Source organism: Etheostoma spectabile, chromosome 20 (genome assembly GCF_008692095.1).
Source record: "Etheostoma spectabile isolate EspeVRDwgs_2016 chromosome 20, UIUC_Espe_1.0, whole genome shotgun sequence".
In the NCBI taxonomy this organism is placed as follows: domain Eukaryota; kingdom Metazoa; phylum Chordata; class Actinopteri; order Perciformes; family Percidae; genus Etheostoma; species Etheostoma spectabile.
In genome coordinates this window covers 5,651,665-5,671,301 of record NC_045752.1, presented here as the reverse complement: position 1 = coordinate 5,671,301, position 19,637 = coordinate 5,651,665, and the positions used below count along the sequence as shown (strand labels likewise).

Here is a 19,637-nt window from a genome sequence, read left to right as displayed (position 1 = left end):
ACAGTTTCAATTCTTAATTCTCACGTAGCTTTTGCTGTTTCTGCCTCCCATCACCACAATCATACACAATCTCCTCTTCTTTTGCATTTTAATTGGGTTTGTACATTTTACCTACAAGTTTTCCCATTGGGCCTCATACTTGCATCGTGACATACGGTATCCCCTTGAAATAAGTGGATCTGTGTGATTTTTGCAGGGAAAATTAATGAGCTGATTATGTATTTTCTTTATTCACTTTTTTTCCTGTCCTGGCCTTTATTGTCCTACTCCATCAAATCATAAGACCATCATGACCAATGCAGGTCATAAGACCCAAATAGAGCAGGACACTTTGTGCCCTCTGTTCAACAGTTTATATACCAGCTGACTACATTCCTGTAAATTAAACTAACTGAGTGTGTCTTTGTGTGTGTTTGAGGAAAGGATTTAAATGTGCATATTTTAAAAGTGGGTGTAGTCTCCATGTGTTCATCCCTGAAGAATACTGTTGGATTGTCTTCAGCCCACATTATTCCCCCCTACTCCTCTGGTCTTTCTTCTCTCTTTCCTTCCTTTACACAGTGTTAAGTCAGCAGCCGGTTGGCACAGTTTCCCATCCATTTTCTGTTTGTACTGCTAAATGCTTTTAGCCTCAGGTTATCCTTTCCTCTCACTCGTTTATTTTTCCCTACTCACATTCTCTCACTTTTCTTTGGTATCTGTTCTTCAAGCCTTTCACACACTTTACAATGTCACAGACTGTTTAGGCATGCCAGAGAAAGTTTTAAGACCAAAGTGTACATAGCACATCACCAGTCAGTTGGCGTGTCATTGTACCAAATTGGTAAGCGTGATGGTTTCCCCACTGGCCAAGGAAATTTCAGCTGTATATGTCAATACAGCAGTGTTCAGCCCAGACTTACAGTATATTAGATACAATTAAGTTTCTTCATATTGTAGGGTTTTTATGGAATAGATAATGCTGTTTTCAATTTGTCAAATATGAAAAGACCAAAACCTGTCTGTCTCTTTATACATTCCATTTGCTTAACCTGATGTAAGATGTAAATCTTACAAAATGGGTCACAAATACATAATTGTTTTTACAAAATGAAGGTCTACAGCACAGAGGAATATGCTGTATTTGTTAATAGAAGAAGTTGGAAATGAAAAATATAGAATATCATCAGCCTTATCCTTTAAAGCATGAAGGCGTGAACACAAACTGCTGATGTTACTGTTTATTAATTGTCTAACAAGCAAGCAGGACGTGAATCCCTCTTATGTCTTTGTGTTTATGGTGCATTTTACCACCTGCAGGGCTGGAATCTTTAATCTGCTGTTGGTGTGTCTTTATTTTGTGCTGTGCAACCATACCTTCCTTGTTGCTTTGCCTTCTCTGTTCGGACAGCTAGGCAGATATTGTGCTTGGTCATGTTAAATGTCCAGCAATGTTAAGACATAAAGTGTCATTCATTGTCCTCATGGCCTTAGTCAATATGCATGCCTAGTGATAAAGTGACAGGGATGACAGGCTGCTGAGACGAAATAGAGCCAGAGAGGGCGGGAGATGAAAAAGAAAGAGGCTCTTGCGGGAAAATGCTGAGCAGCTGAAAGGTCATGGTGCAGAGCGTTGGGTCCACAGTGTGTCTGAGAATGTGTCACAATAGCTAAAACCAAGCAAATGTCAACAGCCATCCCACTTTGCGGCTATAACGTTAATTAGTAAGAAAAGAACAGGCAGGGCAGTTAGCACCAGTCACAGTCTCAAAATCAAATAAACACACTAGCCTAAGCTGTCTACTGAATCTCAAACACAACCGTTGCCATCCATATGCATGCAGTTTTGCATTCATGCATGTTTAATGATGTTTTTTTTAGTTTACTCTATTAATGTTTACAGAAAATGCCAATTTGCTTTCTTTTTGGTGTTGTATATTTTAAACACTGGAATAGTGTTCATTCATTCAAGTCACTAATCAAAACATTCTTACATAAATGCAAACTGGATTCAAAATTCAGCATCTGTTCATCCCACCCAATTCACAGTCCATCCCTTACTAGCAGCCAAGCAATGAAACAAAACAATGTAAGAATTTTAAGCAATTGTGGCTGTGTTTAGTTAGTCAGAAAGCACATCAACAGTCGAGGATACCGTAGATGATTTAAAGGGAAGAGTATGCATATTGAATCTTTGAGTTCACCTTCTGAATCCCTCCGTTCATTAATATACAGTACATAGCTGCAAACAAACACACGCACACACTCACGCACACACACACTTTCAAGTCTTACTGTGTGACCAGAACCAGGATATCTTATAACTAGATATGTTGCCATAGATAGGGAAATGTCTTCCTAACATGTTTCAGCATGTCTTTTGTTTAGACAGATATGAAATCCTGAGACATGTGGATATGACAATCTGTCTGTCTGCCTTCTGCACATTTTAGGGAATAACTGCCGTGAATCAGACATAGCAGGATGGATAGAGTGAGTAAGAACGAGAAGAGAGGTCCATGTTTGACCAGTCGCTTTGTATCCACAGACATACATGTGCCACAATGACATGACCTCTGTAATTCACTCCCTGGAAGATTTCTCATGAATAACTAAACACCATGCAAAATGCTATGCCTTAGGTAGGTTCTATATCTGGGCTTTGCTGTCTGTGGGATTAAGAATAACTCCCTCTCTCAACACTAGAACAGTCATGACGGTCATTTTGACCGTTTTAAAAATGTATGTATGTAATAACTTTGCTTGATAAAAAAAATACAATCCTGCTGCTACCTGACTTTTCCCAAAAGAGTCTATATTTTAGTTTAAAATTGTTTTTATATACATTACACTAGGGCTGCACAATTAATCAAATTTTAATCGCTATCACAATTTTGACTTCCCACAATCAAATTTGCGTGATCGAGCGATTATTTTTTTTAAAGCGTAATTCATAGACCGCTCCGGGTTTTTTGCAAAGCCATCTACGTACTACCGTCTGCTCATGAGCCAGTCAGAGTAGTTCATGCACCCGTGCATCTTAGCTTCAAGATGTAGACAGTCCCAGAGGACAGAGTAACGGGAGGAAAACTCAACAGATAGCAGTCGGTTATACGTCGGCATCAAGGTTTACCAGTTTACCAGTAAACGCAACATTTGTCGTCTGTTGTTTCAGAAACAGCAGTGACAGTGCTAGTCGGTGCTATAGCGTTGTTAGCTGTTAGCTCCTCTAGGACGCACCGGCGCTAATGTCCTCGCATCCGCTGCAATGCGTTTATATGGATATGGTTTAATTTTGCGTTACGTGACCCTTCATCTTGTAAAGCCATGCCTGTGTGGGATTCTCCTCTCCTCTTTCTCCTCTTTCTCTGCGCCCGGCCACACAGCGCGGTCCACATCTGACATTTGTCTACAGTTTTAATTTTTTATTAACACAGCTGTATATTGTTAAATATGAGGGTTAAACCTGTATTTGTACCAGTGTTTCCATGGTAACTCTGCTATCGCGGCCGCCACGGCGAAGAACACAGAAGAAGTTATTGAATGCAACTAACTTTAGTTGGTAGAGTAATAGCGTGTGAGACAGAGCTGCTGGACCTGGGCCAGAGATGTGACCCATGGCAAGAATATCCTAGTTCATAAAAATGCAGCGCAGTGACGATACAGACGTTTCATACACACAACGTGTGTATCCGCCATTCGACCCGTGCTGGACCCGTTCATGATGAGTCAGCCGTCTCTCTGTGAGTAGCGTCCATCACACTCCCTGTCGCAGTTATAAGTAGCCTATGTGACAATAAAATTTGTTTTGGCTAAAATCAACAAATAATCGTGAAAATAATCGCGATCAAAATTTTGATCAAAATAATCGTGATTATCATTTTGGCCATAATCGTGCAGCCCTACATTACACAAAAGTAAAATCAAATCACTTTTACCTATTTCGGCCATACACAGTCATATTGAACCCTCGGATTTTCACTGTATTGTTTTTAATCTTTTGCGTGGTTGATGATGCATATTGGTTGCTTATTAACTATCAGCGTCTCTGTCAGAGAAACGTCATAAACGGTCTTAGGTAACAAGTGTGGGCATCACCGATGGGCCGAAGGTAAAGCTAAAGTCGATAACGCGGGCTACCACAATAAATACGGCGTGAAGGGACTCTGTTCTGAATCAAAAAACAAGCGCCGGGCGCTTGGTCTGTGAAAGGCGCGGTAACATAGATGGCCAATGGCTGTCTGTGCTCATATAACGTTATACATCCTTGAACTGGCTGGAGTCATTGCACACATCCTCTCCAAGGAGTACACCAGCAGTGAAATTGTCCCATCTCTGCTAAACAAGTTGGACCGTTACGGTTAAAACCATGCCGTTATGTCTCCTTGAAATCCAAAGTTATAGCCTATTTCAACAAAGCGTATACTGGCGTGTTGTCTGTGCAACATTTGTGAGAACATGTGCATGCATGCATGCATGCATGCATACAGCTGCTGTTTGAGTTGAACATTAAGCATTTGACTTGAACATACAGCCCACGACGCCTCATGCTACTGTAAAACCAACATATTGTCGCCTCTGGTGCTGCACCTGTTCTACATAGCAACAGGGATATGTAAATAAATATTGGTCTACTACATCATTAGCCTCATCTCTCCCTCTTTCACACGTTCACACACACTTTTTTCCTGTTGCCCAGGTTTTGGATGGGTTTAGCAAAGGGACTTCCAGGATCTATAAAAATAAAACAATACAATAAGACAGGTATAATCGTGTATACATGACATAAGTGATGGCCGTGGCAGATTCACCCTGCTTCCATCAAAGTTTTAAATACTGTTATTTTAGTTTCAATACAGTATATTAACAGGATGCCACTGTAGGTTTTATGGGCCCATCATAATAAACTAACCTGCTTATCCCTTAAAGAAGAAAAAATAAAAAATATACACTGACAAGAAAGAAGTCCAAGCTATATGCACTTGAGACTAAATTAAAAAAAAAAACTGCCATGGGTTGAGCATTGATGTTCATGAAATGTTGGCTGTAGGAGCAGTTATACATACAGTACAGCTAGAACTTTATTTATAATGGGTTCAGTTTTACAGAGTTGCATCTCAATTTCTTTGCTTTGTATCAAGTTGCAAGTGCAGTATGTTTTCTTTATTATGTAAGTACGCTCTGGCTAAGGCACAACACAGCTCTGTGAAATGTACAGGAATAAATACGCTTCTTAGCAAGACAGGATTACCAGGGTATAAAAGCAAATTGGCTGACACGAGGTTGCTTTTGCTTGGGAATAAAAAACTTTCATTATCTGTCTCCCTGAAATAATCTCTGATCCAGTCAACCAGCGTGGCCCCCAGTACCTTGGCCCCAAGTCTCAGGGGCCCAGGTAAGAAGCTAGTGGCGGCAAATGCCCTCTAAGCCGAATTAGCTCCGCTTGCTGCCCATGTGGTCCGCAGCGATAACAGCAGTAACAAGAAAACACAGGCACCATCATTTATCTCCCCCCCACCCCCCAAATAAAAGAAAGAAAAAGATGAATTTAAGACAGAAAGTAGTCTTTTCCTAAATATTTTTAGCTAAATCCCTCCACCTACCTAAAATGCATACACTTTTTTACTTCGCTAAATACATCAGCTGCCATGGCTCAGTTATCGTATCTTTGTAGTTAACATATGTATGTGTATATTTGTGGGGTTTTTTGTTCAATAATGAATGTGTTTGTGTCTCTGTGCAGGTGACAACAGTGGACAGGTTCCAGGGTCAGCAGAATGACTACATCATCCTCTCATTGGTCCGCACCAAAGCCGTGGGACATCTGAGGTAATTACTTCAATGCATGCCAAGCACAAAAACATGTCTTACCCAAAATACACCTTCAGCAGCTATTCTGCTAGAAAAATACTTGTGTAATAGGATCTACACTTTAGATACACATCCTCAAGGGAAACAACACAGCAGAAATATTGGCACTTAACACTCTTGGGACAGCTACTCTAAGGACTCTCCTTTGTCATGTATAACTACTGAATCAAGTTTGCTAAAGGAATAAAAGGATAGCACTGGCTGTCTTGAAGAATGCATGAGCTTTATTTGAAGCAGTGAGGACAAAGGGTGCTTTAGGACAAGAGCATGTCTGTGGAGCTGACTGTACTTTTTGTCCTGGTTAAGAGAAGCTATTGTGCTCTTATAATTGGGGGTGAGACTATCATACAAATAGCTCCGCTCTGATCAAAGACATACCATATAACATTCATTAAGAGACATGATGGTTAACCAAACTGCAGTTGTAGGTTTTTGTCTTTTTGTTTAAAGTCCCATTGCTATCCACTCAACTACACTCCCTTGCTGGCCTTTCTTCTTAGTCTTTAGCTCTATCTCTCTGCCTCCTTTTCTCTTTATTACCACTAGAGACGGTCCAATTCCGTTTTTTTTTTTTTAATTCCTGATATCGATTCAGATACCTGAACTTGCGTATCGGCCGATACCGAGTACTGATCCGATACCAGTGTCTCATATATTTTATTATGCTTTAACAGTTGTATTCTACTATCCCTGTAGGTATGTGATATGATTTCTGTCTTTGTTGTCGGGCTGCCTCAGGTTAAACTCAGACAATGAATGCCACAGAACTTTCTTTTATTATCTGGTTTGACAGACAGATAAAACAGAAAAAGATAAAATAACATAAAATAAACTACTTTAACGTAGAATTTCTTCAGGGCTTTATTATGTTTTATCGGTTCATAAACTCCAGAACTTCCAAATACCGATACTACATTTTAGGCAGTATCGGAGGCGATACCGATACTGGTAATGTACAGTAGCTGCTGTTGGAATTGCACCACTTAGCTGTACTGCATTCACCCGCCCTCTCATTGGATAGTCTGCAAATTGGAATCCCAGTACAAAAAATAAGCCATTCCTTTTTTAGCTAAATATATGCTTCGCCCCCTACATCCAACCCGTGGTCATTTTTAGCCGGCTGAGAAAACACTTATAAACTCTATTTTGTTCTTTACTCATCTCACAGATGAATTAATTAATTGATGTAGATGGGAAAGAGAAGTGCAGTGGGCCACAGAAAGTGGTAGTTTATCTTGCTGGCAGCACCTGTTCCCCTCTTGGTATCTTTCATTTAATCTAGTCTTACACTGGATATTGCAACCTGCCTTATACACATTCTCAGTCCCCAATCAGGGGGGCGGTTGTCAAAGGTTGTCCCTTTAACAATGTGCTAAAACTCTAGTTATCAGTTGTCAGTGAAGTGGTACAATAGTACTAGAGATAAACTTTGATGAGTAAAATCTACACACTTCCCTTTAATAACAGAGCAATTATAATTATAGAAAATCTCTTGTTAATTTCATTTTTCATATCCTTTGCTTTGACTTAATATTCATTCATATATTGGTCCCCCTTACACTTCTGAATGGTCAGCTGAGTGGTTGAAAGAGCTAGGGATCGACCAATATGGATTTTTTAGTGCCGATAACAAAAGTTTATTTTTTTTATTATACTTTTCCCCCCGTCAGCCGATATGGGTTGCTGATTTTCTTGAGCCGATATTTGGAGCTGATACTGCATTTGCTTCTTCAATTTACATCATCAAAATGACAAAATGGTAACAAATGTTACAAGTCTCAATTTAAAAAAGGAAACATTTATTGAACTTAAAAGAAACAATATTTAACAAATAGTAAAAACAGGTGAGGTAGAACAAGTGAAAAAAAGTTCTGAAAATAAACACTTAAGCATAATTAAAATTCTGAAAATAAATTCTAAGAATAATTATTTAAACATAAATAAAATAATAACACTATTGTAGCAACAAGCAAGCAGCATAATAAAGTGCACACTGTAGTATACTTAATTTTAAAAGGAACCAACTATTTACAACCTAAAAGTAGCCACTGAAATAAAGTGCTTGATTTGTAATTTAAGACTGCCACAGTTTCATTTTTGTACATAAAATGAATTGAGCATGTTTAAGGCTAATATGTTGCCTAATATGCAAAGACAACACAGTAGTAGGTCTAAACGAAAATGTAAAAGAAGCTGGCAGATTTGTTGAACATAAATGAGCAGAGAAAAATAACGTGATGTCAGTCGCACAATAAGCAACAAAAGTTTCTGTTCTAAACTGCATCAATGTTAAAAGGTATAAATATTAAACCATGTATAAAAAATATCTCTCAAAGTTTTAAAAGCTCTCCTTCAGTTGGCGCAGCACTCTTATATCAGCACTTATATATCGCTGTGATGCATGTGTGAGTGAGACAGACGCATCCACGTTTTGTTTGGTAGCTGACGCTGACTGAAAAACTCAACCACCATTGCACTGGATTGATAATGATACACATCAGCAAGCGGCTCTAAACACAAGTAAGGCATACACAGTGCACTTATGTCTGGTACATGATATTACAACTACGTATAAAACATATCTCTCTTCATTAAAGTTCTTCTGGAGCGGGGGGGCTGCGCTCTGACAGCGATGGCAACCCCGCCTAGCTTCAAGTGCGGAGACAGGGAGAGAGTCTGTTTCACACACGTCCAAACCAGGTGGTCGTTGAATAAAGCTCCCACAGAACAAGGTCGGCAATACTTAATCCCGTGACCAGCGTTCGTAACAGCTACTGTATGCATTCGCCATAAATGCAATGGCAAGCAGTTTTATAGAGGAGGCATTCATATTTTCCATTTGGACACATAAACTTGCTTAGCTTTAGTTGCAAGCACATATAGAGCAACGTGTTTCTCTTTCAACGTGTATGGCAATATTTCAGCTATGTCAAACAGTTAAAAGATGCTTTGAAAGTTTACAATTTACAGTTGTCTCGAAGAGCAGGCCTCCAGCATTCTGCTAGTTGCTAGTGGGGGAGGGGCAGTGCATGGACTGCACGTAAATGCAGCGTCTCTGGCAACACAGAGCTGCCTGTGTGGACATCTGTCTGAAAATAATGCCGGAAAAATTGGCGGACGCAGCAGCTGCGCATCGGCCAATGCCGATACACGTAAAAACGTGAATATCGGCTCAATATACCGCTTACCGATAAATCGGTTATCACTAGAAAGAGCACTGGTTCACAGTAAATTGTTGTGTTGTCCATTTTGTTTTTCCCAAATGGGATCACTGTAGTGTACCACTGAGTGCCATCTCCTTTACTCTCCCCGCTTCTTGCATCTGTCCTCATGGCAATCTGCTGCCATGACAACAACAGGGGACCCAACTATATGATAAGATGACCCTTGCTTTGACAGGAGAAGCATTCCTGCTGATACACAAAGGCACGCTCACATGCTGGAGAACACTCTTTGACAGGGAAGCCCAGATCCAGACACACTCTGACATGTAGACACACACACACACACACACACACACACACACACACGTGAGAACACATGCAAACGGCATTCGTCCACTTTGCCCTGCCATGTCACAGCAAATGCAGGTGGGCGTCTCTCAGTAGGGCCATGTCCACAGGCTGCCATGCTTCATGATTGGTTCAGCCTTTCTAGAGCTCTGTGCTCATTTGTTGTAGGCCGTTGTAATTTGTCTCTATGGAAATGTTGTGCTTTCAAGTTTCATTTTGTACCATGCTTGAAGTTTGCAGTAATTTTACATAACCTACCAGCTGGACTTGTTAACTTACTCACACACTCGCACGCATTCCATAAGCCTTTTTTTTTTCTTTAACATATTTATGGAACTCATCATGCATATTGCAAGGATTAATCCTCTTAATCTCATGAAGTGCCCAGGTGGACATATTCCACATTTTTTGGCTGCATTTTAGTGTGTGTGTGTGTGGTCTTGTGTGTGTGGTGTGTGTGTGGTGTGGTGGTGTGTGTGTGTGTGTGTGTTGTGTGTGGTGTGTGTGTGTGTGTGTGTGTGTGTGTGTGTGTGTGTGTGTGTGTGTGTGTTGTGTGTGGTGTGTGTGTGTGTGGTGTGTGTGGTGTGTGTGTGTGGTGTGTGTGTGTGTGTGTGTGTGTGTGTGTGTGTGTGTGTGAGAAATTCTTGTGTATCAAACCAAAGATGTTTTCAGTATTACCAACTGCTTGAATGAGCCAAACCACTCTTCCCTCTGTTATGGTCTTGCTTTCTTGTGCTCTGTAGATTTTTATAGGCCAGTATGGTTTTTGTCTTAAGACATATAAGACAGCTGGTCATATCTTGCACAGCTCCATGATGTGTCATCAAACCGCTAGAAACAATAAAAAAAATTACGAAGAGTACAATTACAAAGGAATGTTTAATACATAGTTTGAAGACTACCGCCTCCCTTTTTTTATTCGTTCACTTTGTGAAAGACTACATTTTTGTACACCAATCTGAGTATGATTGCTCCATTCTCTGGGAAATGACTCCTCTTTTCTAATCTCTTAATTCTACAGGATTGCAAGAAAAAGTAACCTATCTGACCTATCTTGTACTCTCCCACGTGTCCCTCTCCTTGTCTGTCTTGTTTATCCCTGGTCTTTGCCTTTCATTCTTTTATTTCTCTCTTAGCTTCTATATTTATATAACCTACTGCTGATTATCCTTCACTAAACCTCTATCCTCCTACTTTGCACAGCTATCCACCCCCCCCCCCTTCCTTTACAATCTTTACTTTATCCTTCCACTTTGATACCTTCAGTTTTAGATTGATGATGATTTCCTCCCCTCTAACATTTTTACACTTTCAACCCACTGATTGTTTCTTCCACTGTGTCAAACCATTAACGTTTATTAACGCTTTTTAATTCCCTATAACTCTACAGGGATGTAAGGCGTCTGGTGGTGGCCATGTCAAGAGCCAGACTTGGTTTGTACATCTTTGCCCGGGTGGCGTTGTTTCAAAACTGCTTTGAGCTGACTCCTGTCTTCAACCAGCTCACTGCCAGACCCATGCAGCTACACATCAGGCCGCATGAATACTACAGCCAGGAACAGCCGGTATGTACGCATGCAAGCACACCCCACTTTCTTAAAGCATCATAATCTTGTACTCAATTAAATTTGGCTGATAATAAAGCACTTAAGCTCCATATTTGCCGATAAGAACCAAGCTTACTTTTCACGTTAGCTCCCATTTCCCTATAACTCTCCAACATCCTAGCACAGCCCCCCGACTCTGCCTAATCCTGCCTCTATATACTGATTTGCATCCTCTTCCCTTTAGTCCTTAACGGTCCCAAGCCTGCAGCTTTACCCATTGGCCCTGGGCCAATGGGTACAGCATTCAGCCGGGGCCATCTGCAAGCATGGGAAATGCGGGCCTGGCTATAATTAACCCTGGAAGGTCAGAAGGCAAAAACACTCCCCCCAAATCCCGCCAGGCCAGCATGAGACGACTGTTGTCTGGTGACTGTGTCTCTCTGACTGGCGTGTGTGGCAACCCGGGTGTCTAAAATACCCTATAGCCTCTGACACTTTCTCTGACTCTAGAGTGTTTATCCCTGTGGGCGACAGCTCTTTTGGGCACACACACATGTGGCCCCTGCTTAGCCCATCTATCTGGAGTCAGTAACCCCTGCTGCTTACACGCAGATCCAGTTAGATTTTTGTCTGTTGGTACTTAACCAGAACTTTCACAGGCTACTCAACAGTGCTGTTTCAGAAGCAGTTAAAAAATATAAACGATTACACTGCTGCGTAATGCTCCATATGGATATATACAGTACATATCGACAGCCCTGTTGGATAGTATTTGACAGATGGTAAAGCTAAATGTCTAATCACACTCAATCACTGGGAAACACATAAATGCCTTGATGTTTTTACTTAGTTTTACAGTAATAAAACCCTACACAGTTACGTTTTTAAAGTGCTGAAGCCATCAGTGCATTCACTTGATGCCCTAAGGGCCTCTGTGACCATCACCCCTATAGTTAGGAGGTAACAGCCCAGCAGATTGTATATTCTGCTCGCCTCACTCCGCAGTTTAGGCTGTAAGACTCGGTCTGCATACTAATATTGTCAAATTACGAACTCTGCATTCTCGACTCCTTTTGATAGTACGTGAGCAGTGATCGCTGGAAGCAGTGAGGGACAAATTTGCTTTCAAATACCAAGCAGGTGGCAGGCAATTGTAATTTCCGTGCACATTTATATCAGATCCATAGTTTACTACATGGTTCCTGCTAACAAGGCAGGTATACTTCTTCATTACCATTCTTTACATCACATCCTGAATTCATAACCATCTTTCTCTTACTGATATTTTTCCTCAGAGAGATGCTTCTGGACAGCCAGACCAAATCATCAAGAACATGCCGGAGATGACCAACCTGGTGTATAATATGTACATGCACATGATCCAGACCTCCCAGAAGTACAAACAGGTATAAACCCTTGATGAATACACTGTGTCAAATGATAAACTAGGTGCATCATAGAAGACAGGCTGATATTACTAAGACTATTTAAAACTGTTAATTTTACTATGTTAAATATGTACTCTTACTATGTTGAGTGTACACACGTTATATAAGTATTTGTATTTAACTTTCTTTAAGTCTTATGACATTAATCACTGAAGCAGTGCTAAAAGCTGCCACTGTCTCTTCCTAGTCACTATTTTAGTGTTTTCAACTTTAATGCAGAAGAGTAAATAGGTCAGTAGTAAAAGAGTTGATGTAGTTGTGCATGTGGAGAATTAACAGGCCAAACATGTTAAGAGCGGTGCTTTTTTCACTACACATTGACATTGTCTTTTGCTAACTTAAAAAGAAGAATATGACATGACGGAGGGGGAATGTTTGCTTAGATGGTGTATATATACTACATTGCCTTGAACATTAACAGGTAATATTATAAAACTAAAGATGGGAATATTCTCCTTTCCTTTGGTTTTTTAGCAGCAACAGCAGAAACTGGCTATGCCTCCACAACAAACCAAGACAGATGCTGTGGTCCAGGAAGCGCCAGTTAGCTCTGGGGAGCTGCAGGAAGAAACCCCCATGGAGCAGGAAACCCCAGAAGGAGAGGCAGCCTCAGAGCCAAACTCAGAGGACACCAGTGAGAAGAAAGAAAAACAAGATACAGTGGGCCATGCTAAGATGCCAGAGCATCCAGGCAGAGACAGCGACAGTGACGGGGAGGACAGTGGAGAGGAGCAAAAGCAGTAGAGCATCCACATACGGGACTATTGTTAAATTCAGGGCCCTTAGCTATTTAGGGGACCACGTGGAGTGTCCCTTAAAAAAGGATTCAGGCGAATCAGTGATTCTGAATTGGTTTTCTACTGAAAGGAGATCCTGGTGATAATGTTTAATTCATTTTTCTAGAAGATTTTTGTAACCATCAGTACTTTTTTATAAAAACATAAATAAAAATGCAAATCCTTCATTGTCTCTGACCTGTTTCATTATATGTGCAACCACCAGAGCCTATAATACTATAAAAGAGGTTCTGAACTATGTCATTCTCACACGCACACTGACAGACAAATACAGTGTATAATCAACATGTTTAAGCTTTGGTAAAATCTCTCTGTCATGATACTTCCATCCATTCATCTGCTTTCCTCCTTTGCTTTAAGCACAACTCAAATCTGATTGGCTCAGCCTATGCCAGCTACACAAGCTGCGACTAAGCTGCATTTGTAGGTCACTTCACCCAAGGGCCAGTGTGCATGCTGGGGGATTTCGCCCTCTGGATGTACACAGTCACTTAACCAGCAAGCCTTAAATCCTCTGCCATTCATAACTTTGTGTAGAGTACTAAAATCACAGTGCTCTGCAGAATAGCATATATCAGCTGTGATTTTTTTTTTTTTTAGGGATGTGGTTTGATTAGCAAATTTAAGAAAAGATTTCAAACCTAATATTTGTGTTGACATAAAAAAAAGATTAAAAAGTTCCAAGTCTTGGAAATTTAAACATAAATTCACTTACAATGAAGAGGTTAACACAGTTCACAGCCCTGCAGGCAAAAACAGACTGGAAATTCATTCATTATCATGCACCAGAGGTTGGTTGTTACCTCATTCCTCAGGCAGGCTGAGAGAACAGGTCAGCTGCACAGCTGCTCTAGCCTGGGCCAGTCTAAAGACCTGATGGAGACCATGTGTTGATAGATGTGGAGAGACATATTTTCTGCATTTAGTCAAGTGTGGAGTCATCTAACGTCTATTTTTCTATCTTCTGAGAGCAGGGCACTTTGGGTCAAAGTTCTCATGAGTACAGTATTCTAGAGTAGTAGGATATGCCTCTCTGTCGGCCGAGGAACGGATTAAAATGAGAGGTTAGAGAAGGAAGATAATCCCTCGGCTGAGGCTGCAGTTTTGGCATAAAGCCCATAAGACAAGACCAATATATCACATGATGCTGACATATTTTATAATCTATACCGAATGAATATACATTGTCACAATAGACTTGTATGCAGCAATAACACAAATGTGCATAGTGTTCCATCATATATATCACTAATTACACCTCTACAAACCCATGACAGCATGCATACTTCTTCTTGAGTCACATGCATTGTGTAATATCCTCCCTCTGCTAAGTTAGTATCTTTCTGTTTTCACCCAGCTGGCCTCTTGAGAATTCAGTTGCCTGTTGTGCCTTGTAGTAAAGTGGAGCTAACTGGTGGGAAGTGGTTACTTTTCTCACATAACGTCTCTGCAAGTCTCGAGGAAGTTCTGGGAGACGGGAAGGAATAGCTCCAAACAAGAAGGTGATCAGGAGCACACTTTCTCCATAACCTTTCTCTGCTGAAGGTGAACATGTCTTTTATACTCACGCGACAGGTATTCCTTAGGTTAATAGTTACTTTGCAAAGCTCACTTCTAACCTTTGCTTTGTGCTGATGTGTCACAGAGACTAACAACATGCAGTACAACTGTCCATTTGATCCTGAGCACAGACAGTTTGTTATTGTTTATTCAGACTTGAAATTTGCCACCAAAGTATTTTATGCTGCATCACTTTAAAAAAAAACAACAGTTTTGAATTGAAGGAGGCATTTTTATAAAACATAAGTTATTCAGTCATTTTAAAGGGCTTGCAGTAAATGTAACAAGCAAGAGATATCAAGGGCAAGAGGAAGAATTTAAGGGAAATACAGCAGAGAAAGATGAAGGATTTTATTTGAGGTTTAAGGCTATGACAGTTTGTGCAATGCTATTCTGCCCTTTTTTTATTTTATTGTGAAGGCGTTTTCCAAAAGCACAGGATTCACCGTAGGACACACTCGTGTTGAATGAGTCGTTTATTGCCCAACCCTACGTGACACTAGTGTCACAACAGGAAATTACACAATACATTGTCAAGACAGTAGTGCCCGGAGGGGGGAAGCATCTGACCATTGTGTCTTAAAGCTAAAACAGGATTAGGGATTCAGCATGACAGTGCACAGCACTTTCACACTTCTAAAACCACCAGTTCTACAATCTCAACTTCAAGGCTGGTCCTCAGGGCAGATTGTTCTGGTGGATTTTGAAACCCAAAAAATTCTCTCATTTAATATTGTAGTGTTGGGGAAAAAACAAATTCCACTGTTGCAAAAGTCTTGTTGTATGTTTGCCACTATATGTATATGCATAAATCATCTGGTAGGTAGCGTTCAAACATTGCACAGCATTCCAATTTTACATCACAGACAAGACAACAGGCTTTTTTATAGCTCAAAAAAGCCGCAAATCATACTATTGGCCACCATTTCTTATCAGATAAAGTAATGCTCATAACCAAAGTTATGCATGATCTCTGCTGATCTGCTATTAGTGGTTGACTAATGTGCCAGCGTCGGTCTTCAGCACCCTGTAAGAGGGCGGCCTGTTGACCTCATCAGGCAAACAGGCCTGGTGGTTATTGCTTGAGGTTGCCAGCTTATCATGCTTTGTCAAGGCCACTGCCTAATCCAGACAAGTACATCCATATCATCAACAAGGCATGTTTCAATCTGATAATCTCCTATCACTGCTGAAGAGGCATGGCCTCTCACAGGAACAGACTTTGATGCTATTGTAGTGATCCTGAAGTGCACTTCTGTCAGCTTTCTTCCCAAATTCCAATGTTCAGTTATAGTTGTACGTCTTTGGCTTTACAAAGCATGCAGATTTCCACTTTTATTAGCCACTCTCATCTTCCTCCCTTTCAACCAGACCAGGATGGCCGGTTGCGGGTCATGTTTCTGGGGCATCATCTGGCTGGTGGTTCTGCTCTTCATTGGCTGGCCCCTCAGCATCACATTAGGGGGTCTCTACGGCCTTGTCACCCCCCTTACAACCTGCCTTGGCCTGGACCGACTCTCCGATCTACTCCTGGAGGGGGCCAACCTGGGCCGAACCTGTGCCAATAACATGAGGCACGGCAAGCCATTATGTTGAGATTCACCCTAAGTGGTCAGGACCAGACAGCAGGAACAGCGATCGGAGGCAAGATTGTTGCTTTTTTACAAAGAAAAGTCTTTGCTTTGAGGAGCTGGTAATGTTTGGGATGATTGGCAATCCATACAGTGAGAAACCTTTTAACAAGTTATGTAACCCAGGGTCCAGAAGGTTTGGAAAATGGATTCCACTTGTTCTGTTAACATGTAATTAACCACGGGTTTCCAATTTGTATGGGTTTGTCAGGATGAAAAGAGGCTTTGTATCCATGGTCTGTGTTTGCTGTTTAATTCATGATGACACTGCATGGAGAAAATAAGAATGAAAATGGCAATTTAACAATGAAAATACTTAGACTTGTAAATGACTGTATGGAAATTTTAAATGCGATTAAAACTGCTTTGAACTTGTCCTCTGCGTTTGTTGACTGACTCATTGTATACAATATTTGGTGAAGAATCCATGCTGTGAAATATTAAGGTGAAGGTAAAAAGAGAGAAAGCGGAGGTAAATTAGGAGACAGTGAAAGCTGGCGATCACATATGGATTTACAGTTTTCTTCAATCACTTGGTTTACCTGCTTTTTTCCTATTTAGGGTCATTGGAGGTTGGAGCTTATCCAAACACTTAATGGATGGAAGTGTCAGGGAGATTACTTTGAGACAGTTTGCTAGGTCAAGCCCAACACAGACAGGTACACAATCACTCACATGAATACATCAACAACTTAAGGCAGTATTGATTTTTGAGGTAAACAAAACAATATTATGAACATATGAAGTTGTCAAAATGGCAAACACGTTATCAAACACTTGCCTGATTATATATCAAACAGACAATGGGCAACATTATCATTCACTTATTTTTGACCACTTAAAAAATAGTATATGCATGTAGCTTTAGTCTCCACCAACTGTTTAAATAGTGCAGTTTCACAGTCTGCATACTATACTGTGACCTTTTATGACATACTATGGATTATGATATTTTTATGGTAAACCACACTATTTTTCTAACTTTTTCTAACATACTTTTTATGACACCCATCATTTTGTTATGACATAGTAAACTATGATGTTATGTGACGATTTTATGACATACTATACTATGACATTGTATGATATTTGTATGGTATACTATAGATTTTATGACATTTTCATGGTATACTACAACTTTTTATGACATTGTTGTCATATGTTATATGACATGCTATACTATGCCTTTTTTACCACTTTTATTGACTTACTTTACAATTACTTTTTTATCACTTTTTTTGACATCCTATACTAGGAATTTTTTGACGTACCATACTATGACTTTTTGTCACTTTTTTCGACAAACCATAATATGACTTTCTTATCAGTTTTGTCGACATAGTATACTGTGATTCTTTTTACAAACTATACTATGGCTTTTTAAGACTTTTTCAACATACTATACTATGAGGTTTTGCTCTTTTTTTGACTTGCTATTAGATGATATTTTTTGACATACTATACTATGACTTTGCAGTCAAAAACAAACATTTGTCTCAGGTCAGATAGCTTAGGTGATAAGAGAATGATTGGAAGACAGAAGTTTTAATCTATGAAGTTTAAAGGTCCAAAATACAAGAGTCAAATATGCCAATAACATTGTTATTGTGACAGGTCAGTTAGTTTAGGGTGACAAAAGAAGGATTGGAAGACAGTAGATTGAGTGTTCAGATCTAACATATTTTGGTAAGTTTTGAAGTCTAATATTCTAACAGACAAATATCCTGAAAACATAATAGTTTCCTCTGGACGGAGAGGTTAGGGTGATAAGACTGTGATTTGTTAACTAGAAAATTGCATGTCCAAATCTTACATGTTTCATGAAGTTTTGAGGTCCAATATACTAAGTAATAGAGACAAAAATGTCTTAAACAGGAAAATATCTGTTAAGGCAGATAGTTGGGGGGATAAGATTATGACTGGACAACAGAATGTTGAGAATTCAAATCCTATGTGTTTCTGTAAGTTTTAAGGTCCAAGATACAATGTGAAAGAGACAAATTTCCTATAAACATAACGTTTGTGTTAGGTCAGATAGCTTAGGGTGATAAGAGTATGCTTAGAAAACAAAAGCTAAGTGTTTAAATATTTCAGTAAGTTTTGACAACAGAGTATGCGGAAGAGACAATTATGCCAAAAACATTACTTTTGTGTGAGGTCAGAGAGCTTAGATTGATAGGAGTATGATTACAATATTGGGTTGTAAGGTTTTGATTGGAAGACACAAGGTTGAGTGTTAAAATCTTCCAATACAGTAAGTGAAAGAGAAAAATATGACGAAAACATAAATATGTCAGCAGATAGCAGATGGCGTAGGGTGATGAGAGCATGATTGGAGGACACAAGGTTGACTGTTCAAGTCTTATATGTTTTAGTAAATTTTGAGGGCCAATATACTACGTGAAAGAAACAAATATACCAATGAGATAACCTTGTCTGTCAAGTCAGAAGGCTGGGGGTGATAAGAAAATGATTGGAAGACAGTTGGTTGAGTCTTCAAATCCTATATGTTTCGTTTTTGAGGTCCATTATAGTTTGTGAAAGAGACAAATATGACCAAAACATAAACTTGTACATCAGGTCAAGCAGCTTAAGGTTTAAAGAGAATTATTGGAAGACATATCTTATATATCATTTCTTACAAGGTGCAATTAGTTTCAAAACCTACTTCACACAAATGAAGAATTCAAAAAGATGAAATGAAAAGTTTGAAAAGACTTAGTTTAAAGGTTGTGTTCCTCTCAGTCACTTGTGTTGAAGGGACAAATGCACTTTTCGACTTAGTATACTATGACAATTTTATCCCTTTTTTCAACATCCTATACTATGACTTTTTATCACTTTTGTTCAACATACTATACTATGCCTTTTTTATCACCCTTTCCAACCTACTATACTATGACTTTTTGATCCGATTTTCGACATATTGTACTATGACTTTTTTTGTCATATTATACTATGACTTTTTTATCACCCTTTCCAACCTACTATACTATGACTTTTTTTGACAAGCTATACTATGACATTGTATCACTTTTTCCTACTTACTAAACTATGACTTTTTAATCACTTTTTTCGACATACTTATACTGTGGATTTCCGACATACTATACTATGACTTTTTGATCCCTTTTTCAGCATATTATACTATGAATTTGTATCCCTTCTTCGACATACTATACTATGACTTTTTGATCAGTTTTTCGACATACTATACTATGACTTTATTAAACAGTTTTTTTGACAAACTATACTATGACCTTTTGATCCGATTTTCGACATATTGTACTAT

The 19,637-nt window shown here is 39.5% G+C and overlaps 1 protein-coding gene and 2 long non-coding RNA genes across 6 annotated transcripts in view; 2 read left to right on the top strand and 1 right to left on the bottom strand.

The window, feature by feature from the left end:
• Window positions 1-13,314, top strand: part of aqr (aquarius intron-binding spliceosomal factor) — a 57,061-nt gene extending 43,747 nt beyond the window's left edge. For 3 of the 4 annotated variants that reach the window (XM_032501337.1, XM_032501336.1, XM_032501335.1), the window contains exons 33-36: window positions 5,723-5,808; window positions 10,753-10,927; window positions 12,205-12,315; window positions 12,832-13,314. In XM_032501337.1, the coding sequence (XP_032357228.1) occupies window positions 5,723-5,808; window positions 10,753-10,927; window positions 12,205-12,315; window positions 12,832-13,101 (642 nt within the window). In that variant the 3' untranslated portion in view covers window positions 13,102-13,314. The remainder of the gene's footprint in view (window positions 1-5,722; window positions 5,809-10,752; window positions 10,928-12,204; window positions 12,316-12,831) is intronic. The other variant, XM_032501338.1, reaches the window with a different exon arrangement.
• Window positions 1,107-17,885, bottom strand: LOC116670710 (uncharacterized). The gene is made up of 3 exons (XR_004327101.1): window positions 17,831-17,885; window positions 15,425-15,434; window positions 1,107-1,117 (listed from the first exon to the last, which is right to left on the bottom strand). It is a non-coding gene; the product is annotated as an uncharacterized LOC116670710 (long non-coding RNA).
• LOC116670707 (uncharacterized) lies at window positions 14,481-16,720 on the top strand. The gene is made up of 2 exons (XR_004327099.1): window positions 14,481-14,699; window positions 16,086-16,720. It is a non-coding gene; the product is annotated as an uncharacterized LOC116670707 (long non-coding RNA).
• Window positions 17,886-19,637: the final 1,752 nt, after the last annotated feature.